The sequence below is a fragment of the Phytophthora cinnamomi genome (genome assembly GCF_018691715.1).
Source record: "Phytophthora cinnamomi strain GKB4 chromosome Unknown Contig16, whole genome shotgun sequence".
NCBI classification, from domain to species: Eukaryota; Oomycota; class Peronosporomycetes; order Peronosporales; family Peronosporaceae; genus Phytophthora; species Phytophthora cinnamomi.
In genome coordinates, this window is record NW_027150949.1 from 1420274 (window position 1) to 1446860 (window position 26587).

Below are 26587 nucleotides of genomic sequence, written 5' to 3' on the forward strand. Positions count from 1 at the left end.
CGGATCGGGCGAAAACTGGAATGCTTCGGGTTCCCTGCTTATCCGCGGCATTACTTTCGTCTTCTACTTACACGAAAACTCAGTCGGACAATACCAATAAAGTACAGTAGAAGCCCAGGCGATGTTCCGTCGTGAAGTCGATATTTGGTTTGGCTTTAGCCACCCTCACGTTGTCCGGCTGTTCGGCGCCTGCCATGTTGGGAAACCATTCTTTGTCTGTGAATTCGCCACCAACGGGACCTTGGTTAGCTACTTGCCGGAGTATCCCGATGAATTGTGGTCGAAGCTGCATGAGGCAGCGATGGGAGTTCAATATCTCCACGCTCGAGGTGTCATACATGGAGATTTAAAGGGGAACAATATTGTGATTGGGAGCGACTTGAAGCGACGGACTTTGGGCTCAGCTCGCTCGCCAGTATTGAAGACAATCCCTTGATTTCAGGAGCGTGGCAGTGGATAGCCCCAGAGTGTGTCCAAGATGACAGTCAACGGCCAACGTTTGCATCGGACGTGTATTCCTTGGGCATGCGCATTGTGGAGGCGCTGCGTGTTGTTGAGGCAGTCAAGTCTGGCAAAGACTCGCGCTCTTGTCTACCATGGCGACTTGCTGACAGAGCTGCCGTGAGATATCATGCTACCCGCGGCACGCTGCCGTCTCGGCCAAAAAGGTGCGAGGACAGAGTTTGGGAGTTGGTTACGCGGATGTGTGTTTTGGAGTCTAAAAATCGGATCAAGATCTCGACTGTTGTTGACGAGCTGATGAGGCTTGCAAGTCACCACTACACAAGCGAAGCAAGCCAAGTTGTCGACACGTTGCTATCGAATTCTTTGGTTTGGGAATCCGCCCCCCAAGTAATTGCAGCGGGGCTTCAGCTGCTGATTGGACTTCAAAACGACGCGAGGCAACCGGAAGCGGTTCTCTCGCTGTACATTTCGTTGCGGAACCGGATCAGGCAAGTCTACAAACGGATCAACGAAAAGCAGGACGAGTTATGTCGTGCTCCATTCTGCTTACTACTGATTGCTACTAATGAGGCCACGTTGGATCTACGAGATACAGATGACAGTCTTATCTCGGTTGCTGTGATGACAATGCGATGTTATGCACTGGATCGAGCATTGGCCAAGTTCTGCGAAGCACACTTTCTTGTTTGTGAGAGCGAATGATTGCAGTATAAATGTTCAAACACTGACCGGAAATATTTTCATAAAACCACTGCAGTCGGATAGTTCTTCTTGATCGGGAAACTACGGACAATACAAATAAATAGGCAGAATCTTTGTCCAGCATGCACGATCATAGCTAATCTCGGCAGTGAAACTCCTATACACTTGCTTCCTGACCCCTGTATGAGATGCGGTCTCGGTGTCCCTCAATCTCCCACGTATGGGAATCTATGCAAGTGGAACTTCACGGGATTTACTCCGTGGATCGAGTACTAGATCTCGCAAAATATGCCCGCAACACAAACTGGGTTCGCACTTTGTTTGTCCTGTTGGCAACCCCACTACCATGTTTACTAGTGACGCTGACGATTGACGTGATGCCGCTCTCTTCACCATATTCTGGTATTGCTACCAATAAACTTTTCTTCGTGCGGGAACACTATGCCTACCTCGTGATGACTTCCCTCGCCCTCCACCAGTTTCGTACAGGTGTGTCGGTACTCCCATATCCGACTGGGAGGCTCATCAGGGACACATTTCGTGGTGGCTGCGCTCACAGTTGGCATCATCTACGGACTTACCAATGCTATCGGCTTCCCACTGCCATTCACTGCCATTCACTATCTTAACGGTAATGGGGCCGTGGGCTACTTTAACTTTGATAGCGATGGCAATTCAGTGGGCAAAGACGATTTGGCAGACACCAAACGCGGGGTCAATGCTCTATGGTATGTTTAAGTTGTGGTTATGCGATATATTGCTGGTCTTCATCTACCCACCGTATTTCCATATCTTCACGACACAATCGGATAAGGCTCAGATGGTTTACACGGTGCTCTTGCCCGTGATCAAACTATTCATGCGAAATCTCTTTGTGCGAGCGGTTGGACGCGTGGGAGATGAGACTCCGGAGCTGGTTGTTTTCAACGCCGATGTGTTCGGCTCACTTTTCATCTCGTACTGCATGCAGAGCTCGCCATTCTTCTGGACAACTTTGGAGATTATGGTTGCCGACGTTGTGCTAATGGGGTTAACACTACGTGATATTGAAAGGGCCCGCGCAGGTTTAAGAGCGTTGGAGCGTCAAGTTGACGACAACCGAGTTTGGAAAAGTTGTCACGGCGCTGCTATACAAATCAATTTGAGCAGCTGTTTGCCAACGAGTCTGGATAGAGCGAGTATACTTCTGGAGATGGAAACGAGCCTCGAAGCCACAAAAGCTTCTGGGGTTTCTGTTGTGGGGCGAACTCAGAATGACAGCCCAAACTTGACATCACTGGAAGGAGAGGAAGATGCAGGACCGGCCGTGGTGACAACGAAGGAGGCTTGGTCTCCCCAAAAACGTTGGAACTCAACGTCTCTAGCTGCTCATTTTCTGTTGAAATTGAAGGAACGCATGAATAGGATCCGAATCCACCCCAAAATTGACATTCAACAAGTTTTGCAGGTGGTTCCTACAGGAAAGCGATCTCCACTATCTTCAATTGAGCTGTACACACGCAAAGTCCGGCGCTTGTTACTCATGGCAGAGTTTCTCCTTCTTATCAACTATGTTGAGGTCATCATCCCGCTAGTCTTCTGTACGTTCACGGAGTTGTAAGGTAGTTCTCTACGTTTCTAACTTTCTTGTATTTGATCATCAACAGCAATCTACCTGTTTGCTACATATCACTTGCCCAATCGCGAGTACTACGCGGTGTACAATGGCATGGACCAGCTTCGACTTGCCAACACTTTGAAGAACGTTCTGTTCTACTGTTTGCTTCAGCTCGTGTCATTGCTGGTGTTGATCGTCATACTTCAGCGCATGTTGGGGCACTCTCCTGCCAAACGCATCGCGTTCGTCTTGGAGAAACAGGTCGATTTTGAACAAATAAGCCTAGTCTTCTGGATGTTCTACAACGTTCAGACTTCGCTGAAGCATTTTGGTTAGTAGCCCATTTAGAACACCTAACGTGTGCGAGGAAGACTCAACTGTTTTTGCTGTAATTTCCAGGATACGACTACACCTTCCAGTTCGCGTGGCTATCCAGCCAAAGTGAGGCAACATAAGAGAGTTACCAACGCGATAATTCCCCCGCGAACAGAAACTCGGTGGTGATCTGGGCATGATCCTCACCAAAAAGGAAAAAAAAAGGCATGTATCCTAGAATCGCACTAGGGTTCGCCGCTATCTTCAATAAAAATCTACGCAAGCTGAATGTCAAAGCTGAATATATTAATCTAGGCTGTTGCAATGAATCGTCCTACTCCTCTTCTGCCGTTAGGGTGCCGCTGACGCCCAATGCCGTAGGCACTAAGGCTGTTGCGCTACATTCTACGCGATTCTTCGATATTTGAGTGTTCTCTGCGCTAGCCGTGTGTTGTTGCTTTTCGATTCGGTTGCTGCAGCCGAGGTCTTCAGCTCGGCGACACGTCGTCTCACCTCTTGGACGAAAGCCAGGTCCGTGAATTGAACGCCCTCGTCGCTCAGCACAAACCCGAGGCCAGTCCGTTGAACCGCTTGCTTCAGTGGTGCTTCAACGGCGACTGCCTTGTTTGCTGAATAGCTGTAGCAAAGCGGCGACAGTGCTTGAAAGTCAGCGAGTATGCCAGGCGGGGGCATGGACAGCATGGCTGAGGTATCAACGGTGCGACACATGCGGATGGTTCGGGCTATAGTACTTCGGCGCTGCCTAGAATTTACTCGAATGGCTAGAGTTGGCCAAACGCAACCGAGGCAGCACTGTCCCCTAGGCTGTAACGGATGGGGGGCATCATCAGGACGTGCGATGCAGTAGTTTCAGCTGAAATTACCGGCCTTCAGAACCGCTGAGGAATGCGATTGCAGCGAAAGCCGGTGGAAGCACGCTCTATTATGTTACTATTAACACCCAACAATGGCGTACCAGCGCGCCCAACCGTCCTAAGGCGCAGATTGCCGGTCACCTCATCTACTGCCCGACACTGGATCGGTCACCTTGAACTGTCACGGTCACTATTCAGGGCCTCGTGCTCCAGCACCTGGGCAACCGTCAGGCGCTTCTCGGGGTCCGTCTCAAGCATCCCGGCCAAAAGCTGCAACGCGCTGTCCGACACATGTGTCATGCCCCATGCCTGCATGAGAACCTTAATGCCGGCCTGTTTCAGTGTGCGGAACGCCTTCACCGACGTCGACGCAAGTGACACGAGCGGCGACCCAGTGAGCATGATGAAGAGCACGATGCCCAACGACCAGACGTCCGCCGCCTTGGGGTCGTACGTTTCACCGGCGACGATCTCGGGTGCCATGTAGTACTCCTTGCCCACACGACGACCACTGACTCGGCGAGCACGTGTGGCCAGCCCGAAGTCTCCGATCTTGCAGCGACCGCGGTGCAGCATGATGTTCTCGAGTGAGATGTCTCGGTGCGCGATCCCATGCTTGTGCAGGAATTCCAGACCCGTTGCCACCTGCGACAGCACGCTGAGTGCGTTCATGCACGACATGGTGCGTTGCTTCCGTCTGCTCAGGTAGTCGTACAGGTCTCCGTCGGCGCAGTGCTCCATGACGAGGTGCAGAGTCTGCTGCTCCACGAACGAGTCTTTGTACTGCACGACGTTCGGGTGGCCCCCGGCGGCGCGAAGGAGGTCGCCCACCTCCTTCTCGACCATAGGGTTGTCGGGGATGTGGCCGTCGGTAGGGAGGTCTCGGATGACGTTCGCCATTCGCTTGAGGCAAACCTGCTTCATGACGACGGACGGCGTGGTGAAAGCCGCGAGCGAAGACTTGTGCTTGTCTTGTGGGGTTTCGCAGACTACGACACGGCCGTAGAGTGTCGAGCTGAGCTCTCGAGCGACTCGGTAGCGATCCTGCGTGGTCATTGCTTTAGACCGCTTGGCAGGAGGAGCTTCTTCGATCAGCAGGCAAAACCTGGAATGAGGCTACGTGACGACCGCTGTCATGCAAGAAAATTGCACTACGAGTGAACTAGATGCAGCGGTTTTCTCGCGTGCGTTGATACGTTCAGCGCCGCGAAGATGCTTGTGAGCTCGCGTCGTTAGGTCTTACCCGAATAAATGTGGACCGTAGCACAAAACTATTGGACTCCGCCCAACGGCTTGTGCGCGATCGCATGGAGAGTCTTTTCCATGAAGTGACCAAAACTGGACCGTTCCAGTACTTGGCGTTGCTGCTGGAACAGCACATCTCAAACCGTTCGTGGATGGTCTCATTGCACTGCTACGTGTTCTTATCGATCGATGCTGCTACAGCTGGAGCAGCATCCTCATCTAGTCGGTAGCAATGGTGTACGGGGTCGGCAAAATCTTCTTCTTGTTAATCTTGTGCTGTCAAGTCTATCGAAATTTTCGGCTGCGACCGTCTGTCACCGACTGTCGCCGTTTTCCGCCGTTTGTCACCGTCTTGTTTCCTGCCGACTTGTCCTAACCCCTGGGTATTCTTGGCCAATAAAAATAGCCGTTAGGACAGACCCAGATTATCAGACAAATACCAGCGGCAAAGGAAGGCATGGGCCGAGGCATCCAAAGCGTGTATGCACGCTTAGCGAGCATCGATCTCTGTTTAATGGAGCTTAGTATTACATGATACTATCTTCTTCTAGGCTGCTCCATAGTGAAATGGCCGCGATAATTCGCACAAACTATTCAAATGCGAAGTTGCCCACCGCCCCCAATAGTCGACTTTCTCCAACACCTACGTAATGAGAAGGATACTGGCCCGCTGGGTGCTGCTATATTGCCCCGATAAATATTTTGCCCATGAATCACGGTTGATGACGGTGCCAGTCTTCGGTTCATTTGTGCTGTCGAATTCAGATGCTTATCGTCCCTTCGCTTCGACGTTGCTCGCCACCGCTGTGGCTTATCTCGTAGTCTGCGTAGATTCGGTTGAGGTTAAGGTTGTTGTCACGAATACTGCGGGATACGAGATCATGGCGGACTTCGCGGCCACAGGCGGCCCTAGGATGGTGAAGAACTTGGACACAGTCTGAGACGGCATCTCCTCGATGAACACTTCTTTTGCGTCTACGACTCCATGCAGCTCATGAACGTGCCGACCTTCAGAGCCGACAGACCAGTGAGCCCGGCAGCGCAGCGCATGGTGAAAGTGTTCTGGGCGTATAGCGTGCCGTCGAGCTGTAGGCACAGTGTCATCGACATACGCCGATGAGATCGAACATGTGTGTTTCATCTCGAAATCGGCCACCATGTCGTTGTACGAGTAGATGCTCGTGGAGAGCTACGTGGGTGGCAGGCACGTCGTCCGCAACAACAGTTCGTTGATGGCGTACGAGTGGTAGCTCACTATGTTAAGTCGATACTTGTCACCTTGTAAACGAAGCAGTCGCCGGTCTTGAAAGTATACAGACGCCAGCTTGGGCCAGACTTAAGATTTTTGTACTGTAGGTGGTGGTGGTGTCACTTCGGGTAGAATTGCGAACGCGGACGCCACCCGGGTTGAACTGAGAGCGAGCCCGTTGTTGGAGACGGTCGAGGTTTCTTCTGGTGCGAGTTCGTGCAGTTGTCAGGTACGGATGGGCTCAGCATGATGCAGCTTTGATTTGGTGGTGACTCGAGCATTTTGAAATTACGTGAGCATCAGAAGTTAATCTCTGTGTGGGTGCGGCCTGAAAGTAGTAAAAAGTCAAACTTTTGGTTGAACATGTTCAATGGTACATAAAGCGTAGTGCTTTTAGGCTTACCTGTGCACGCGTATACAATACGGATTTGCATGTAGTCATTAAAGCCGGGATGCCTTCACAGCACACGAACAATTGCGTTGAGCACTCAGACCATGTAAGCGTAGCGTAGGATAGCGATGTCAACAACCAACGAACCATCTTTGTAGACATCGGGCAGTTTTGAACGCGTTGACTTGGGGGGGGGCTTAAGACTGCAACCTCCCTCAGCGTAGCATTCATCATCACAACGTCGGCAAACTGAAAATAGCGGGCGAGTGGCGGCTGCGGTGACACCTAGGGTCTTGCGGCTCGAGAATATCGGTCAAGCCGGGGGACATTACCACTTCACGCCAGGCTTATCAGCTAAGCTAACAACCATTCCCCCCCCAGTCAACGCGTGTCAAGTGTGCTTTTGTTATTTTGTCGTATTTTATTTTACCTACGCACTCATCCTCATTTTATTGTGCTATTTTTGCTTTTCGTTTGTCAACCTTGTCGAACCGATGCTATAGGGGCAAACGAAAAACTATGGCGCGTGTGAAAGTAGGCCCGGACAACCGTGTTTACAATGCCCTGTCATCATCGACGCGGAGCAAAACACGAAGCGCCAGTCGTTCATGAGTATGTCATATCAACAAGGAAGATTGTGTTTGCTGGGACTTCACCATAGCTCCATGGCAATCAACTTGCGTTCGTGCCGTGCGTGTACACGTTGTTGTCTTGAAAAACGCAGTGATCTGTATTGCCATTGCCTGGCTTACTGGAACCTGCTACTCACTTGGAAACATTTTCTCCGGCAAGTCTTTACGTGTTCAGTCGCGAGACGAGCTGATTGTCACCAATTCGGTGTGGGCCGGAGTTGCGTTTTGTACGGTCGTGCTTCTATCGTTTCTGTCCTTGATGATTTCGCTACGGTTTATCAAACTGTCCGACCACGTTCCGACGGCGTGGTTCTGCTTGAAAAGGCTTGTACGTGCTTCAATCGCGACTTTTTTGTGGGTTATACTGTCCAATCTCGGATTTGGTTATCTTGTAGCGTACTTTGCAAACTCGCAACCTTCTACATTTAAGTACAAAATGGAGTGCTACCTAGATAATGTATCGCTTTTGGGCTTTTTCGCAAGTATTCCCGCGCCGTAAAGAAGATCTATTATGAAGAAACATGTCAGAGGCAGGCTCGACTCGCGGCAAAAGTGCACGGCTTGAAAACTACTCTGATGCCGTCCTCAGCAAGGACTTCAGCGGTGTCACCCGAGCCAGTATTAACCTCGAAAGCTGTTTGTTACCGCTCCCCAAGTTTCTGGAGAGCATACATCAGGAAGATTTCCTCAGCAGTACCAGCGCTTTTAGCTACAGGCTTCGTTCGTGGCTTAAGCCGACAGCGGATAGTTGACCGTGGCACTGGAGTAGTTACTGGCTTTGTAGTCGGTAGCATCGTTTTCAAACTTATCATCCAAGAGCTCACCAAGTCTTACATCATGAGAAATCACGTACTCAGTACGCGTACTCTGTGCATTATTGTGGGTATTCCAACAGTTTTGATCGATACACAGGCCAGAATTATTGTGTTGGGATTAGCAACAGGCAGATTGCTGCAATGGGCTCGTTGGCAATGGCATTAATTGAAGTTTCACTACGTGTTGGGAAAGCTAAGTTAGTAAGGTGGAGTATCTCCCGACGAGAGAAAAAGATCTGGCGTAAGACGGCAGCAAGCTTACGGCAAAGCTCTACGCCGAGAAATGGCTGGCCGGCGTTGTTGCAATGCATGTGGAGTTTGAGGTGTGGCACCGACAGGCGCAGATCTTCCACACTGCCGAGCTTACAGCAGATATGTATGCCGAATATATAGCTACTGGCTGTTCAGCATCTATTCTCTTTTTCTACTGTGGCAATCCGCGCTATGAACTGTTGAGGCGATCCAACACGGTGGAAAGGGGGATGGAAGTGGTGCATTGGCGCACAAGTCAATTATATTTGCTGGCATTTCAAGTGGGAGTGGAGGTTGTTGTCTCCTATGTGTCCATCGTGCTAGAGTTAACGACTGGCATCGAGTTCGATCATATTCAAAGCTTGATTCGTTTCTTGCAGCTTTATTCATGGTGACAGCCGTGATAAATACGGTCATTTCAATTGGCGTTTACCTAAATTAATCTAAGCTACAGTACTCACCACAGTACTTAGTATGAGTGAAAATGAGATCGCAACGACGGAGTTTTCCGTCCGAGCCGTATTCCAAGCCCTCAGATGTCGCTCTGGAATCTGACACCGTGAGATTGCATCCGGGTTGGCAGGAAATGATGTTGCTTGGATGGTCTTACACTTGCCCAGGAATATCAATGACCAACACTCGACGTTCTAGTGGAGACAAAGCATTCGTAAATGTCTGCACCAACGATGAAAAAAAGTAGATTATATTCGATAAGAAACTTGGCGAAAAATAGTATCGCAGATCTCGCTTGCAAACGACATGCATTTACCTCGTATTAGTATTTTCTCTGACAACGCTGCAAACAAGAAACTTGCGACAAAATATCACGACTAATTGTACAAATGAAAAGGCGATAGGTGTTCCGACTTAGCACACAACCTTTGCATCACATGGAAAGTGGTTGTATTGTTGACGTTGCAACAACGCTATCATACACGAAAAGGAATTCGCTGCTCTTTGAGTAGCCATCCGGATCATTCCTTCGTTAGGTGAATGTTATCGGTACTACGCGTGAGGGTGAGTGGGGGTGTAGCCACCCGGTAGGGGACCATTCATCATCGATCGTGGCAGAAATAATAGCGACTTCTGTCGACAAGGAACCGATCAGGTTAGCTTGACACAATATATGGCCGTGATTAGCATGGCACGTACTAGGGTGTCGTCTGGATAGTTCAGCGTAACCACGAGACGAACAACCAACCATAACGAGAGAAATCCTACTCTCCTCAACACCGATTCTTTGCAGTGCCTGGACATTATAAACCGAGAAAATGAGAATTCAGCATCAGACAGTAGATTAGAAGCAATGTTTGCCCACCTCGATTGCCTTGGACTCTGCCCCGCCGTTTCCAGAAGTAGAGAACAACAAGACCTCGACATGAGTTATGTTGTCGGGCACATCTAGGTAGTGCAGCTTCCAACTCGTCGAGCCATTGACCTGAACCGCGTTCACGTGTATTTGACCTATCAAAAATATCCTTGTGAGCTGAAACCCAACATCAACGATGTTGTAGCTGTTGTACCTGTCGGAGCGTCGGGGTCAACCTGTCCGAATGCTGTTAGGAATGACGCACTTTCGTCACCCAACGTTATCGCACAAAACTCGACGTGTTGTACGCCAGGGCCATCTCTCCCAGCAGAACCCCTCTCCGGTGAATCATAACTCGCGAGGGCCGCTTCAATCAAAATACTAGGCATCATAACCCAAAAAATACCGTTAGTTCGTGAAATACAACGAAAACCACGCTCCACCCACGTACAATGTTAGCCGGGCTGCCGTACGCCTAAAAGCAGTCGGGCTTGTCCTCGGATCTCTTAAAGTCGTCACCAGGAGTTTCACTTTCTTGGAATGGCCCTGTATAGTTAGTGGTGCATCTGTGAGTTTTCCAGCACCTGGAGCGCGCTTGACGTCGGGTTTCCGGGCTGCGTCAGCTTGAGGAGCAACAGTTGGTGCTCGAGGTCCTTGTATAGTGCGGGAGCCACCACTACGCGCGAGGATCTTCTCTCGCTTCTTGTACATCTGGCAGACTGCCGCGCGGGTGACGCCGAACTCCCGAGCCAAAGCTGCCTGCGGTTCTCCACGAGCGACGCGCTCGATGATGATGCGCCGGTCGTCGTGCTGAAGGTAGTTGGGGCGCTTACGAGGCTTCTTCTCCTCCACGAACGGGGAGGAATTGCGTGTCTCCATTGCGTCTTCAAGTCCGGTGGCTGGTCGTTTCGTGTCCGTCTCCGAGTCGAAAAAGTCCCCAGGGACGCTGCGCTTCCGATGGGCTGGAGAAGTCTCCTCGCTGCCCCTCCCTTCCATTTCGTATCGAAGCGCAGCGCGCGCTTGCATCGGCGACACCGCCCGGGTATACATGGCCGACTGGACGAGCACCGAGAGTTGGGGGGAGTAAATCCGCAAATGGGTCCCTCCATCCCATGCGACCGTTCGCTAGGATTTCAGATCTTCCACCCGGACAGAGAAATAAAATTAGCCTCGTCCTGTCCAACAGCAGCTTATTTTCTATTGAAGTTGCGCTAGCGCTGTAGGAGTGATTTAATTGGTAGAAAAGACACGCCTTCCTTTCCATTGGTGAATCTTCAGAAGTCGCTCTTAAAAGATTGGATGCCTTCTAAACGTTAAACTGCGGCATTACGGTACGAGTATAACCGCTGGATAGCACAGGCAGCCCAAGTGGCTGCCAACGGCCAAGGAACCACGAATGAGAGAGCAAAGCAACCTAGTACAAGTGGGTTAGTTGTCTGAGATAGGATCCCCGCTGTGCGACGCACTAACGCGCATGCTGTTGGACTGCAGGAGATTTAAGCCAAGAAATCTGTTGACCTGCCAGCGCCTCTGACTCGACGGAGTTAAGAGATGCATTCACCCATTGGGTTTAGTTGCTGCGTGCTTAACAAAGAGACTCCAGGAGCTCGTTGTGAAGTTGCAGAAGAAGTGTGTGTGTGTGGGTGGGGGGGGGGGGGTTGCGAACCTCGTGTCTCCCAAACTTTTCAAGCTGTGCGCCGAGCGTAGAAGCAGCGTCACCAAGATTATCAACTACCACGCTGCACCTGGCGGATACCTCGTGATCGATGCCGCTTGGGCCACTATCGAAGCCAGGAACAACCAAACCCTCCAGTGCGCAATGTATCGCGCTCCATTGAGACTCAATTACCAGTTTGCAATGGCTCCCCAGCCTCGCACTTGGGTGAATCATGCCGATCGCGACGACGTTGCCACACCATTGACGGAGCTACCGCACTGGTGGGAAAATGCCACGTGGTGGTTCGCTGGTGTTTATCTGTGCAGGCGACACGTACATGCAGCTGTAGCGCAGACTTTTACTTCGTCCGTGGATTAAAAAAATCCTCTATTCGCGCTCACCTTGAGAAACTATGGAGTTCTTGCGTGAATGCCCTTGAGGATTGACGCCCAGATGCTCGTGGTACTTGGATTTCATGGACACATGCGAGTTCACCTCCATGTGAAGCCCTTCCTCACTTCCTCATTTTTTTCGTTTAAACAAAGGTTTCTGGACTTCAACGTGGCTCCGTCGGTCAAGTTCGCGGGAAGGCCAGGGTGATGTCTATCATAGCAAACACACGCCGCGAGCGGGGGGGGATGGGGGGGGGTATAAAGGCCAGAATTCATCCCGGTCTAGAATGTGTCTTGCCTGATCCTGCCTGCCATCTTCCGATTGCCGAAGTAGACAAACATAACTCGGTTATTGACCTCGGAGAAGACGTCACCAGTGCAGAGCTAGTTTCGACTTGGAACTCCTAACGTCTTCTACAGTTCATGATTGGAACGAGTTCACGAGGCTCCTCCTCGACAGCGACAGCGATTAAATCAAATGAATTTTGTTGAGTTCGCAAGTTCGAGTTTCTGGCAACAACAACGAGCTTTACATCCCGTACATCGTTCTCGTTGTGAGCCGTACCGGCTAGGAGAGATGGAAAACACGTTTGTGCACTTGAAGGAGCCTTTCATTGTTCAGCGTTTTACAGCTTACGCTTACTCTTGTTGTTTAACACTACTCTTGTTGCATGGGCACCCTCGCTTCGTTGCAAGCCTTGGCGGCTTACGACTGCCGAATACCTTTCTTCCCCGCAGCGCGCGTGTCCATCGTCGTGAGCAGTCTGTATGGCTGCGTCCGACGGAAGATTTCTGGCTCCTCCGCCATGCCGTCACCCCGAAGCAGGCGATGCGTCGATGAGAGCTCCAAACCTGCATGCGACGGCGCTGCTGCTAACACCACCGCCACCACGACAACTGTGAACACTGCACCAACCTTCATCTTGGGTCGAGGAGTCTCTTAGCTGTTGCTTGCGCGCTTGTCAGCCGATTGGGAAATGACCAGGAAGGAAGCCGATGATAGCAAAGTAGTCAGTCACCTGCGATCATCATGGTCATCGCTTAGCCCAAATCTTCATTGGTTTCGTGCGATCTTGGCTGTGCCCGCATTTTCATCCCCTGCCAACCGCACGATGTGATTTGCAGCATATGAACATCGAACACCCAACAGTCATATCAAGAACCTTGAACACCTCAACGGCGGAGAAGCGCCCAATGCAAGATCCCAACACGAAACCTTAAAGATTTCGCGTCATCGACTCCACGTCATTCGAGTAGCGTTGAAGACGCTCTTGTTGAAGTAGGCATTTTGGCAACTGGACCATGTCTTTGACCGAGCCTCCTAGGAACCCGAGGGGGGGAGGGGGGCTCCCGGGCCCTTGGGGGGAGCCCGACAAGCCGGAAGTCATCGTGAACTGAGTGGGTCCGGGGAAACGAGGTCAAGCTGCGATCTGCTCGGCTTCTGTCAAGCTCCTGGACGATTGTTGTGTTATTTGTTGTCGTACCTCCAGCGATAGCGCTGCGGGGTTGGCTGTGAAATCGCTATACAGCTTGTCATCTTGCTGGTCTCAAGGAAAACCGTTAACAAGAACCAAGCTCGTTCGATCAACTGTTCGAGCTTGTCGATTGTTGATCCCTGGTTACAGCGCGTCGTGACAACGTTTGTTGTTGCAACTGTTTTCACTTCAACGCCACTCGTCATGAACGATGCATCATCCACCATCACCTCATTCATTGCGACTCTGTTAGCGTCGGATACGATAACGCGCTCAGTCCCCACGATGCAGTCTAATGCACACGACAAGTCGTAGTGCAGCATGACGCGACTTAGGGAGATACGCGATTTCGTACAGGTTACAATGGCAGGATGAGTGTTGCGGGCTGCGGTGGGGAGCAGGCGGCTTGGTACTAGTCACTGAATTCAGAATGGAGATCAAGCTGGGAACGCTGAAGTGCGTTGGAACTTCCCGCGTAAAAGAGGGCTGATCCAGGAAAAATTGAACTGGATCTACTTTCTCATCCCTGCCGGGCACGTTTGTTTCGCAGCAAATGCACCACACCCGCGTCACCCGCCAAAGCAGCGAAGCTGACGCTGTCTGGGTCGCAGCGACTTCGAAGCAGCTCAACGACGCTTAATCGACCCCGTAGCGCGGCCATTTCAAACGCGCAAGTGACACCAGTCGAGTCGCTTTCGTGCATCAATACTTCAACCACGTCCGCGTGCCCATTTATCGCTGCAGAGATCAATGCGCATCGGATGCTGTGAATATTCATCTTATCGAGCAACACCCGGACAAGTCCAACAAGACCTTGCCCTGCAGCATTGTCGAAGATTCGACTGTAGGCGCTACGATGGCATTTCCCGAGCAACAGCTTCGACATTGCCGAGTTTCCCACCGACTCGACACGGAGCAAAGCCCGCTCAATCGTGTCGGCATTGCAGTGCTCAAGCAGAAACCCTAGGCTTGCACCCGGTTCGTCACTGCTGCCTTCACCACCGCTTCCTGGATCGACACAAAGTTGCTTTTCGCCACAAGCAGGCTAAGCATGTCTAGGTCGTCGTTATCCACTGCAATCCTCAGCGCTCCTCCCGTGTTCAACGGATCACACTTCGCCACCAGCAGCTCGGCCATTTCCACGCAGCGACAGGACGCGGCTGTCTCAGCTATGGTGGTAGCGCTCCCAGCAAAGTCCTCGTCCTTCAGGTGGCGTTCTTCGCAATAACCAAGAAGGAACTCCAACACCTGGAGCTGGAAGCTGGAAGCCGCGGCAATCAGCGCGTCACTAATACGACTGGAATACGCACCAACCAGCAGCTTCACAACACTGATGCGGCCCTTCTCCACAGCGGCAAGGAACGCCATATCGACGGTAGCGTTCACCGCCCGCGCGTCTCCCTCCGCCTTCTCCTCTGCAGCAAGACCTTCCAGCAGCGACTCGACCACCTCGCACCGATCAAACTCCGCCGCTTTCTCCAGCGCGCGCGCAACGGCCACCCTCTCCAGCCGACACCTCTGCATCAGCAGCAGCACCACGTCTCTCCGTCCGTCCGCCGCCGCAGTCATCAGCGCGTCGCTGACAGTATACTCATCACTTCTGTCGACCAGCAGCTCCACCACGTCGCAGTGTCCGCCCTCCGCCGCCCTCACCAGCGCTGGGTTCACGTGCACGTACCTGTCCGCGTAGCCCCTCTCCAGCAAGAACTGCACCACCTGCGCCCTACCGTTCCCCGCCGCCGCCAGTAGCGACCTCCGCATACTGTAGGGCCGGTGCAGCAGGTGCTCCAGCACTTGGACGTGTCCGTTGGCGGCCGCGGCTTCCAGAGCCGGTTCCACCTTCTCCCTCCTCACTTTGGGCAGCAGGAAGCTCAGCACCTCAATGCGGTTGTGCTGGGCGGCGGCGATGAGCTCCTGGGCCGGATTCGCCACCTGCGGGTAGTGGTCGTAGAGCCACTCGAGCACGTGCAGGTGGCGGTGGGCGGCGGCCCCAAGGAAGGCGGCGGCAGAGCAGCCTTCGGTTCGGCTGCAGTGCAGCCGTTGCACGAGCTCCAGGCGCCCGGCGGCGGCGGCGCCGTCCATGGCCCCGACGGAGTAGGGCCGGGAGGACTCGTAGGCCGCCAGGACGCGCGGCAGGCGGCAGTACACGGCCCGGTCGATGGTGAGTGGCAGCAGGAAGGACGTCACCAGGTCGAGCGCGAGCGAGAGGGCTTGGAACGGCGTCGGCAGCGCCAGGCGCACGGCGCGGAGAGGAGGTGGCGCCTTCATGTTGAACGGTGGGCTGGTTAAAACGATAGTAGTACCATCGTAATAACGGAAAACGCCAATTAGTATTGCGGTGCCAAATAGAATACCCCCTGTAGAATCCGATCATCTCATTGACTATACAATTCCTATTGTACCTACGCCAATTAGTATAGCATCCTAGATCACAACATCGGAAATATTGTCAGTTTTCAATTCGCTGTCAACAACAAGCACCTGCACCAACCAATCAACGCCATCATGCCTGGATTTCGCCTCGCCAAGACCATGTCGGAGAAGAAGGGGGTCGTCACGTGGATCGAGGAGCACCAAGAGGTCCCAGCAAGGGCTGCCAGGACAAACTGTCGACTATCATTAACGAATGGAAATCGTCGGACCGCGTGAGTACACGAAAGGTGGAAACCCGAAGCAACCTCCAGTTACAGACGTTGCTCAGTGGGTGGAAGCAGTCTGGAAAGATGTGCCTGACGACGTTGTTACTCGGTCTGTGGCAGCGGCAGGATTCGCTCCCTGTTACCAAGATTGGCACATCAGTCGCCATGACGTCTATGGAGAACTATTTTGCCGCAAGTGGCTCTCTCGCGACGATGATTCCGATGACAACGATGTTGAAGAGGATCTTCTCGAAAATCTGGACGAGTTCACGATTTGGGACTCCGAGGATTCCGCCTAGGCAATAGTGTACCTCCTCCTAATAGTGTACCTTGCTAAGAATGAAGTGTGTTCAATTCGATTGTATACAGTGCACTAATTGACATTTTCCGTTACTTTGCAGAGAACATATGTTAACCGAATACTACTGCACAGGATGAGCCATTGCGAAGCTGTAGTAGACCAGTTCAACTGCTTTTATCAGCGCTGTGACTCCGTACTGTTCCTTGCCATTCACGTATGTGCCACACTGATCAATCAGATACTGCACGACCTGAATGTGGCCGTGTTCGTTAATGATAGTCGACAGTTTGTCCTGGCAGCCCTTGCTGGGACCTCTTGGTGCTCCTCGATCCACGTGACGACCCCCTTCTTCTCCGACATGGTCTTGGCGAGGCGAAATCCAGGCATGATGGCGTTGATTGGTTGGTGCAGGTGCTTGTTGTTGACAGCGAATTGAAAACTGACAATATTTCCGATGTTGTGATCTAGGATGCTATACTAATTGGCGTAGGTACAATAGGAATTGTATAGTCAATGAGATGATCGGATTCTACAGGGGGTATTCTATTTGGCACCGCAATACTAATTGGCGTTTTCCGTTATTACGATGGTACTACTATCGTTTTAACCAGCCCACCGTTCAACATGAAGGCGCCACCTCCTCTCCGCGCCGTGCGCCTGGCGCTGCCGACGCCGTTCCAAGCCCTCCCGCTCGCGCTCGACCTGGTGACGTCCTTCCTGCTGCCACTCACCATCGACCGGGCCGTGTACTGCCGCCTGCCGCGCGTCCTGGCGGCCTACGAGTCCTCCCGGCCCTACTCCGTCGGGGCCATGGACGGCGCCGCCGCCGCCGGGCGCCTGGAGCTCGTGCAACGGCTGCACTGCAGCCGAACCGAAGGCTGCTCTGCCGCCGCCTTCCTTGGGGCCGCCGCCCACCGCCACCTGCACGTGCTCGAGTGGCTCTACGACCACTACCCGCAGGTGGCGAATCCGGCCCAGGAGCTCATCGCCGCCGCCCAGCACAACCGCATTGAGGTGCTGAGCTTCCTGCTGCCCAAAGTGAGGAGGGAGAAGGTGGAACCGGCTCTGGAAGCCGCGGCCGCCAACGGACACGTCCAAGTGCTGGAGCACCTGCTGCACCGGCCCTACAGTATGCGGAGGTCGCTACTGGCGGCGGCGGGGAACGGTAGGGCGCAGGTGGTGCAGTTCTTGCTGGAGAGGGGCTACGCGGACAGGTACGTGCACGTGAACCCAGCGCTGGTGAGGGCGGCGGAGGGCGGACACTGCGACGTGGTGGAGCTGCTGGTCGACAGAAGTGATGAGTATACTGTCAGCGACGCGCTGATGACTGCGGCGGCGGACGGACGGAGAGACGTGGTGCTGCTGCTGATGCAGAGGTGTCGGCTGGAGAGGGTGGCCGTTGCGCGCGCGCTGGAGAAAGCGGCGGAGTTTGATCGGTGCGAGGTGGTCGAGTCGCTGCTGGAAGGTCTTGCTGCAGAGGAGAAGGCGGAGGGAGACGCGCGGGCGGTGAACGCTACCGTCGATATGGCGTTCCTTGCCGCTGTGGAGAAGGGCCGCATCAGTGTTGTGAAGCTGCTGGTTGGTGCGTATTCCAGTCGTATTAGTGACGCGCTGATTGCCGCGGCTTCCAGCTTCCAGCTCCAGGTGTTGGAGTTCCTTCTTGATTATTGCGAAGAACGCCACCTGAAGGACGAGGACTTTGCTGGGAGCGCTACCACCATAGCTGAGACAGCCGCGTCCTGTCGCTGCGTGGAAATGGCCGAGCTGCTGGTGGCGAAGTGTGATCCGTTGAACACGGGAGGAGCGCTGAGGATTGCAGTGGATAACGACGACCTAGACATGCTTAGCCTGCTTGTGGCGAAAAGCAACTTTGTGTCGATCCAGGAAGCGGTGGTGAAGGCAGCAGTGACGAACCGGGTGCAAGCCTAGGGTTTCTGCTTGAGCACTGCAATGCCGACACGATTGAGCGGGCTTTGCTCCGTGTCGAGTCGGTGGGAAACTCGGCAATGTCGAAGCTGTTGCTCGGGAAATGCCATCGTAGCGCCTACAGTCGAATCTTCGACAATGCTGCAGGGCAAGGTCTTGTTGGACTTGTCCGGGTGTTGCTCGATAAGATGAATATTCACAGCATCCGATGCGCATTGATCTCTGCAGCGATAAATGGGCACGCGGACGTGGTTGAAGTATTGATGCACGAAAGCGACTCGACTGGTGTCACTTGCGCGTTTGAAATGGCCGCGCTACGGGGTCGATTAAGCGTCGTTGAGCTGCTTCGAAGTCGCTGCGACCCAGACAGCGTCAGCTTCGCTGCTTTGGCGGGCGACGCGGGTGTGGTGCATTTGCTGCGAAACAAACGCCCACGTCGGGAATAACGGGATCAGATTAAATGTATCGTGCCCGGCTCAGCCTGACAGTTGCTTGGACTTTTAGAAGCCAACCTTGGCGAAACAAGGATCCCAATCAGCTAGCGAAGCGAAAGTGGTTTTGCCAGCACAGCTACTTATAGTATTTCCCGGCTCAGGAATAGAAATCCGGCAAATTATGCATGGAGCAAGATCGCTCTGGACGCAGCACAGAAAAACGAAAGCTCGGTCGCTCTGAACTTCCCCCCGTGCAACCCGTCGTACAAGAGTTCTGCCAGACATACAAGCGAAAATGACGTCTCCGGCAAGAATCTTGGACGGCGTTGTGAACGCCCCTCGTTTCCTCGCTCTAGCGCCTGTGATTTCTCCTGTGAAGGCCACACCCCACCCACTAGCACCTCGCCAGCGACGGCAAAAGCCAAACGCCAAGCCGATGTCCAGCAGTGAACGAGGAATCAAGTTCCGTCAGCGCCAGCGGGAGCGAGAGATAACGCTCTTGAAGGACACTCAAAGGCTTCGCGAAGAAATCCTACGACTTCACGCCAAACAAGATCTATATGAAGGGAAGTCCCTGGCAGCGGCTTGCAACACTGCTGATGCGCCAATGAAGTTCATTATCGAGTACTTCAAGCAGTTTCGTATAGGGCTGCACGTCCCCGACGCTCCCACCACGGTGTTGTCTTCAGTAACCCAGAGGGATTTCCTGAATGCCTGGATCGAGCCGTACACCAAGTTTGGAGATAAACCCGCCATCGAGATGATTCTAAGCGTCTGGGAACACTACTCCAGGTTCCACACGTCTGTTAAGCTCGAGTTGGCGTCAGCCGAAATGTTTACTGCCGATGACTGCTCAAGTGTAGTCGTACGTGGAGTTTTGCACCTGCGTTATGCGAGGCGTACTATTCAACACGTTTTCCCCAACGCTATCGTTGAGGAGGACCTTGTTCAGAAACTAATCGGCCGGCAGTTGCACGTGCACTACACGGCTCAAATGCACTTCAACGTGAACGGAAGGTTGGTGGGTTATGAGATCACGCCTGATTTTGTGGGAGCATTGATGGAGATCCTCGGCAGCATTCGGGACTGTGAAAGAATGTTGGGCCAAGCGTTGATTAAAGGACATTTATTGGGGGAGAAGCCAGAACCAGAAACTCAAGACGTAGAACGCGTCCAGATTATATCGATTTCGGAGTCTGAGGTAGCCTTTGATTCTACCGAGCCGGCAACCCACGTAAAGGATGAGTCGCGAGCGCCGTCTTCGCACCCGCAGGCGATGGATCTCAAGTATATTTTGTCGTGATGACACTTTTCGGACCCAGATCCGCCACGCTGCATCGTGGTGTTGACAACTGTCGTGAGTTGTCGATGGTAACACCAGAAGGACAGTTGTCAAGAGGTAGCAAGCAATACGAGGGGTTGTTAGCAAATGTAAATAGGGCTTATGATATGAAGGCTTGCCGTTACCCTACAGGTTGTGAGTGAGTCCCCGGACGAGAGGAGAATGCATGCACCGTAGTGCGGATGGGTCAACTCCAAAAGTACCCCGACCCATAGAAGCACCACAGCAAGGTCACCGAGGAAGGCCAGGCGTAGACCTGGTAAAACCTGTCGATTTTTAAAAATGCAATTAGATTTTTGGTGTATTATCTTGAAATATAACCTAGTTTTTATTGGGTTTTATTCTTTGGCTAGTCTTCGCTACTGAATTCTTGGTCGTCTACGTGCTTGTAATTTTTGGTTTGCCCAGCTTTTCGATCTACGGGGCTATCAGCTCAGTTCTAAGCTTCTTATGGATGAAGCTGAGAAAGTGCGGGTGTAGAACTTGCAACGACTCAACTAAGCACACCCAAGGCGAACACTTTTAGCGTCGGCCACCGTGATCCAGTCGTCACCCAGAAATTATATAGCGTCTTGATCTTCTCTTTGAGCTCCTTGTATCGTCGATCTGAATTCGCTTTCATTTATTGCAGTACACCCGGAAGTGAGACAATTCTCAAATATTTGCTTCGTGCGGTATTGGAGTTGGTGTCACGCAGGAAAATTAACGATAATATCCGTGTGTCGGGAACCACTCCACGTCCAACATAGCGAGGATCAAGCAGGTACGCGATACCATGAGCATGGGTACACACGAAGCGTGAGCGGCTTGTCGGTACTTGTCATGGGTTCACCCTCGTCCCCGATGTTTTGTCGCCGCCTGAGGGAGTGTTGAGAGTAGGAACATCCTAGTATTCTTTGCCTTATCTACTATGATACTTGGGACAATCCTAGGCCGTGTTAGGAAGGAAGCGGATAAGATCCACTTCCTTCTATAATATTATTATCATAAACGCCTTCTGAATCAGAACTTATGATGACCAGGAATTGACAGAACTTGTACTTTTTCAATACTACTGTAAGAAGTTTACAGATGCTACTTTATAAACTACTATAAAACTTAGTAGATCAACTCATGGATTCTGGAATACTACTGTTATTCGACTGTCGAAATTTCACCAAAATATTTCGACCTCCGAAACCCTAAGGTCCAGTTGCTAGACCTTTATAATATACATATATTATAAAGGGCTAATATATATTATAAAGGGCTAATATATATTATAAAAAGGTCTAACAACTGGGACTTAGGGTGTCGGAGGTCGAAATATTTGGTATATATCTTTGTTGTTAGACCTTTAAATATATATATAATAGCGACATCAGCTTTGGGTTACACATCGCGAGTGAACAGCGGAGATGACGTCAAGGGGGGCGAAGACGTCCTGCGGTGATCCTTTGAAATCAATAGCGCGACAGAACATTCAGAAGCCGATGCATTTCAAACCGAAGACAGGGCCATGAGAGCTCGATTTGGGCGTTGAGAACGTAAGATGGCTATTTGACAGTTTGGGAGGAAGATTAAGGGATGAACGAATGAGCCTCACATGCGTAAACCACAGCTTGGGCGGCCTACACAGGCCCATGGCGTCCATACTTGCAACCCAGTAGTACAACCGGCGAAGTGAACTGCTAAATACGATTGTATCAAATGGTATGGAAATGCACAAGCTACTTGTAGCAATAGTAAATATTACTACTTCTGTAGTAATGGTTTTATAGATCCTGCAGTTTGCACTTCTGAGCCGGGATTGATACATGAAGTACCGGTAGGACGATTTGTGGCCAAACCAATATAATAATACAATACAGGAGGACCACCTCCAAATGTAATAATATAATAATATATTCGAGTCAACAAGCTGATCTAATATAACAGTACTACTATATTAGCAAAGTATTGCTACTCTCGGTAGGTGCTATCATCAAAAGGAGGAGTACTCAAGCAGCGCCATCGCCGTCGTTAGCTTTCATATACCTTTGGTTGTGTTTCAACATAACTTGTATATCTGTGGTAGAGCGGGGAATTAAATTATGCCGCGATCTCAACCCATCGATCAAGGGCAAGGGATGTAATACCTCGAAAGAGTGTCAAGGTCACAAGAGAGATGCCACGGAAGCTGGAAACCAATACCTGGCATATTCGATCAGAATCGACGATATCGATCTCGAAAGGGATGACGCTGATCCTGAAGATAGACACCGAATCTCAGCCCCACTGATGACGCAAACACCGTAGAGAGAGCCAGCGAGGTCCAAGGAGCCAGTAATAACGCGCCAAGATTAGTGGTGTAGGAGAACAAGCAGGGTCAGTACTAGGACATGGTAACACATTGAACAGAGTTGATTTTTCCTTCTTCATCACAAGTGGTCTTCGCCTTCGCGCTACCGGGCACGGGATATACTTTGGCCCACCCGGCGTTCCGCCAAGTCAGCGACGCCACCAAGATCGAATCACCCCGGACGCCAGGATTGCTTGGCCCAGCGTCCGTCAACCCTCGTTTCAACCCACCGCTAGAGGAAGCGGCAAGCAAGGAAAGGCAAGACAAGGTCACACACCGACCACCAGGCAACCCCAGGCCAAGATCAACATCGGCCTACGAGTCTCGATTCAGGTAACCCAAGACCAACGACTCGAACCCATACCGGCGCAGCGCGTAGAAGTATCCCCGCTGCTGCCACAAGTTCCCGCTGTCCGCCAGACAGTCCAAGTCTCGACCGCAAGCGCGTCTTCCGAGATCACCCGAAGAGCGATCCAGCCCACCGACGCGTACACAAGGTGAGGATCAGCAACTTCACGGAAGATCGGAGTACCCCCTCCGTTAGTCGGCAGTTCGGGCGCCGTGTGCAAGAGGAACCCCGCGATCTGCAAATTTCGCGGAGCCACTTCGCCACAATGGTGCGCGTGCCCGGATCTTTGGGTGACTCGGGATTTCACCGTGAGTCCCCTCAAGAGGATGGGCAAGGCGAATTTGAACAAGGGAATGAGGTGTCGACGGAGATCGGATCACCGACGACACCGCTGAATCAAGATCGATCCGCGGAGCGGCAGAGTTTTGGGAGGAGCTCTACCGACGGAACAGAGGGAGGTCCCGCTACGGACCTGGAAGACAAACCTCAACCTCCTCCCCAGGTCCCCTCGGGGACCCCTGCGGGCCTAGACTCACATCTAGACCCGCCGAACGAAAGTCCACCGGCGAAAGCCGGAGTACGATCGTCCACCCAACCACCTAGTGCGAAATCGACAGCAAAGAAGAAGACCGCAAGACCGAAGTCCTCGCGGAAGAAGATCAAGGCACCAGACTCGGAACCAGAAGACCGTGGTGATCTCACGTCGATCGTGTCCGAGGATCAGTTGGCGGCCGCGTACTACAAGAAGGAACTGCATGGTTTCTTGATCCAGGACACCGTGATGCGTGTCCTTCGACCGAAGATTCTTGGCGAGATCCGAGGACCCGTGTCGCTACCAGTGCCGGGATCGAACAAGCTTACGGCAGCCAAAGCACTGATGCATCTCCTAAAAGAAGGTGGAATAGTTGCCGGTTCATTCGCAGCGGAAGATCTATTCGATTTGGAACTCAGCGAGATCGAACACACCATGCAGAGTCTGTTCACACTGCTGACACCTCTAGTGGGAGAAGCAAAGCGACCGCAGGAGCAATCGGCCCGGTCGAAGCAGATTACAACCGAAGTAGTGCTGACGCCTGCAAAATCGACCCCGGTTACACCCGGGGAACGGACCGCAACGTCATCGCCTTACGTGTCCGCCACCGAAGATATCGAGTCAGACAATTCGGAAGACTCGCCGCGCATGACACTAGGACCTCTGGTGCAGCCATGCTACGAGATCTGGCTGACCGTGCAGACCGAGCGACGCCTACTCCCAACAGAACACTCAGAAAGGCATCGACAAATTCAGATCGTCACTCGCCAGAGAAACTGGAGTCGTTCTTCCAGGCAGCAATGGAAAGGTTCCTGAAGGAACAGCGTGTGTCCCACGGGCAGCCGAAGTCAAGATCGACAGGGGATTAGGATGTCGAAGTGGAGTCGGTTGGGTCACCAAACCAACCCGCCTCGTACGGGGAATACGACCCCGACGACCTTGATCTCAGCCAACCAGCCCGAGCGGCAGTCGCTACTGCGACGACCACTACAAGCGGACAGACACTGTCCACACCACGTATTCGAGTGTCAGCGATGTCCGAACTGAAGGAGTTTTCTGGGAAAGACGGCGATGAAGATCGAGCCCGATCTTGGATAAGCAAGGTAAAATCGGCATTCGTTCGCGACCAAGCACCAGATGAAGAGAAATGCCTGGTAATCGGAAATCTTCTCACGGGGCCAGCACGAAACTGATACCGCCAGCTGAGCCGCACTACCCGTAGCTCGTGGAAGGATCTACATCGAAGCTTTCAGATCCAATATTGTGGTCGAGGAGTCTCGGTGGCACGACAATACTACCATGCCCGAAAACGATCCGATGAGTCGCCCCTGGAGTATCTGCACCGCCTTAACGTCGCTGGCTTCGTGCTCGTCTGCAAGTCAAGGATGGTTTGCCCGATGTCAGGCGCGAGCACGTCGAGCATTTTATCGAAACGCTCGACGACCGCGACCTGGCCGACCAGTTAGCCCTGCTGCGAATCCCTGACGCCGACATGCTGGAAGAAGTCTTGCGATATCGCCAGCGCGCGAAAGCCAGGCAGAGTAAGACCGTGTATGGATCGATCAAGCCCCGCCAGAAGACCGCAGCTGCAGCCGCTGGTACGCGGGCGGTACGAGCGATCCACGTACCCAGTGACAGCAGCGGTTCTGATGAAGAGTCAGGTGAATCGGCGGACGATAACTTGCACCGAGTATATCTGGCGGCGACAACGCAACAAGAAAGATCACACGATCAACGTCTACGTGACCGAGCCCAAGATCCATTAAAGCAAGATCGTCGGACGGAACGGAACATTAGATCGACGGACGAGGGGACGCCGCCTCCGCGGTGTTCGCATTGTGGGTCAAGGAAACATGACTATCTCGGATGTTGGAAACGACTGACCTGTGACAAGTGTGGGAAGAGAGGCCATCCATCAGATCGATGCCTATTCGTATGCAAGGCGTGTGGTGAGATTCACGAAGCCGGCGAATGCCCAATGGAAGAATTTTACAACTTGACCCGTCAATGGTATAATCCTACCAAACACGGGGGAATGCTGCCGGAGTCGGCGGAAAAGATGTTAAACTAGGACGCTCGCCGGGTTGGAATCCGGTACGAGCCGAGCGTTCTAAGTTCTGCATCTATGCATATGTCGAGAGGCAGTCGGAAGCGATGGTAAATGAGGTGATCGACAATACATGTGAACTTCATGGGAAATCTACTGCTGCGATGGCAAGCCTTCACAAGATCGATGAATACTCCAGATCAAGCGTGAAAATGGCGGTGGATATCGCGCACGGAGAATCACGAGGATATTGGAAATACCATGTCCCTGACAAGAAGTTCAAGCAGGCCAAAGCCATGGGGAAGATCAACAATGAGAAAGCGACTTTGTTGTTTGATAGTGGTGCCGAGGTGTCTATTCTAGATGCCGCCTTTGCTCGTAAGGTGGGGTGCTACGTGGACAATAGTCGAACATTGGAATGTGAGGGAGTGGGAAAATCGCCGTACATGGCTGAAGGACGTGCGTGTCTCAAGATCACGCTTGCTGGATCGTTAGTTTACTTTTTCGATGCGTGGGTGGGTCCCCCGACCGGCGGCCAAGACCTGATCTTAGGCATGGACTTCATGGTTCCGGCCAGTATCCGTCTCGATTTGGTGGATGGATCGGTTTGTCTGCCAGATGAAGTCCGAATTCAACTCGCTGGACGACGTCCTCTGTATGGGGACAAAGTGGAACAAGTAACCTTGGGTAGACACTGTGAGGTCGATGTTGGCGGATCAACAGAGGTGAAGCTACATACCGTGCCGTCGGATCGCCGAAAACTATGGGTCACTCGTGGAGATCGCTGGGTGCCTACTATCGCTGCTGGTCCCGGTAAGATCCGCTACCTGCAAATAGTTAATGTGAGTGACCACAAGCTAGTGCTCCAGCGGGATACAAGGATCGCAATGTGGCTAACTGGGGATCGCATACCCCGCATACCTGGATATATCTCGGTCGGGTCGCGACGTTACGCTGAGTGGCAGAACTTGGCCTACCAGGCGACTACCGACGCAAATGGCGCCACCCCAGATCTAGAAGTTGTGCACGGACCGGCCGTGGATCGTCCACTGTACAAGTTACCAACCGCGATTTTGAAGCGCCCACCGAGGCGATCTGGAGAGGTGGCGATCGTTACCCCAGACGATATAATTAATGACTCCACCGCAAGCGATTTCCATGGCACCGACACGCGGAAAGGTGATTCCGCCACGCCGACGAACAAGAAGTGCGCTCGAGCACTGATATCGCAAGTGTGCGGTGCTGCCCATCCGGTATGTGACACCGCGTGTCGCGCAAAAAATTCGGCCGACGGTTCAGAGGGGCGTAAACGTGCACCCACCGATG

General features: G+C 52.5%; 4 protein-coding genes across 4 annotated transcripts; 2 read left to right on the top strand and 2 right to left on the bottom strand.

Moving 5' to 3' along the window:
- Nucleotides 1-4122: 4122 nt before the first annotated feature.
- Nucleotides 4123-10897, bottom strand: IUM83_02516 (serine/threonine protein kinase; the record flags this gene model as incomplete). The annotated part of the gene is made up of 6 exons (XM_067926441.1): nucleotides 4123-5059; nucleotides 9576-9624; nucleotides 9691-9787; nucleotides 9857-10002; nucleotides 10062-10228; nucleotides 10299-10897. The coding sequence occupies 6 exons, from the start codon at nucleotides 10895-10897 to the stop codon at nucleotides 4123-4125; spliced, it is 1995 nt and encodes a 664-aa protein (XP_067796675.1).
- Nucleotides 10898-14334: 3437 nt separating this feature from the next.
- On the bottom strand, nucleotides 14335-15639 carry IUM83_02517 (uncharacterized protein; the record flags this gene model as incomplete). The annotated part of the gene is made up of 1 exon (XM_067926442.1): nucleotides 14335-15639. The coding sequence occupies one exon, from the start codon at nucleotides 15637-15639 to the stop codon at nucleotides 14335-14337; it is 1305 nt and encodes a 434-aa protein (XP_067796676.1).
- Nucleotides 15640-16935: 1296 nt separating this feature from the next.
- IUM83_02518 (uncharacterized protein) lies at nucleotides 16936-18240 on the top strand (the record flags this gene model as incomplete). Its single annotated transcript, XM_067926443.1, has 1 exon — nucleotides 16936-18240. The coding sequence occupies one exon, from the start codon at nucleotides 16936-16938 to the stop codon at nucleotides 18238-18240; it is 1305 nt and encodes a 434-aa protein (XP_067796530.1).
- A 726-nt stretch (nucleotides 18241-18966) lies between these two features.
- On the top strand, nucleotides 18967-19974 carry IUM83_02519 (formaldehyde dehydrogenase AdhA; the record flags this gene model as incomplete). Its single annotated transcript, XM_067926444.1, has 1 exon — nucleotides 18967-19974. The coding sequence occupies one exon, from the start codon at nucleotides 18967-18969 to the stop codon at nucleotides 19972-19974; it is 1008 nt and encodes a 335-aa protein (XP_067796673.1).
- Between the last annotated feature and the right edge of the window lie 6613 nt (nucleotides 19975-26587).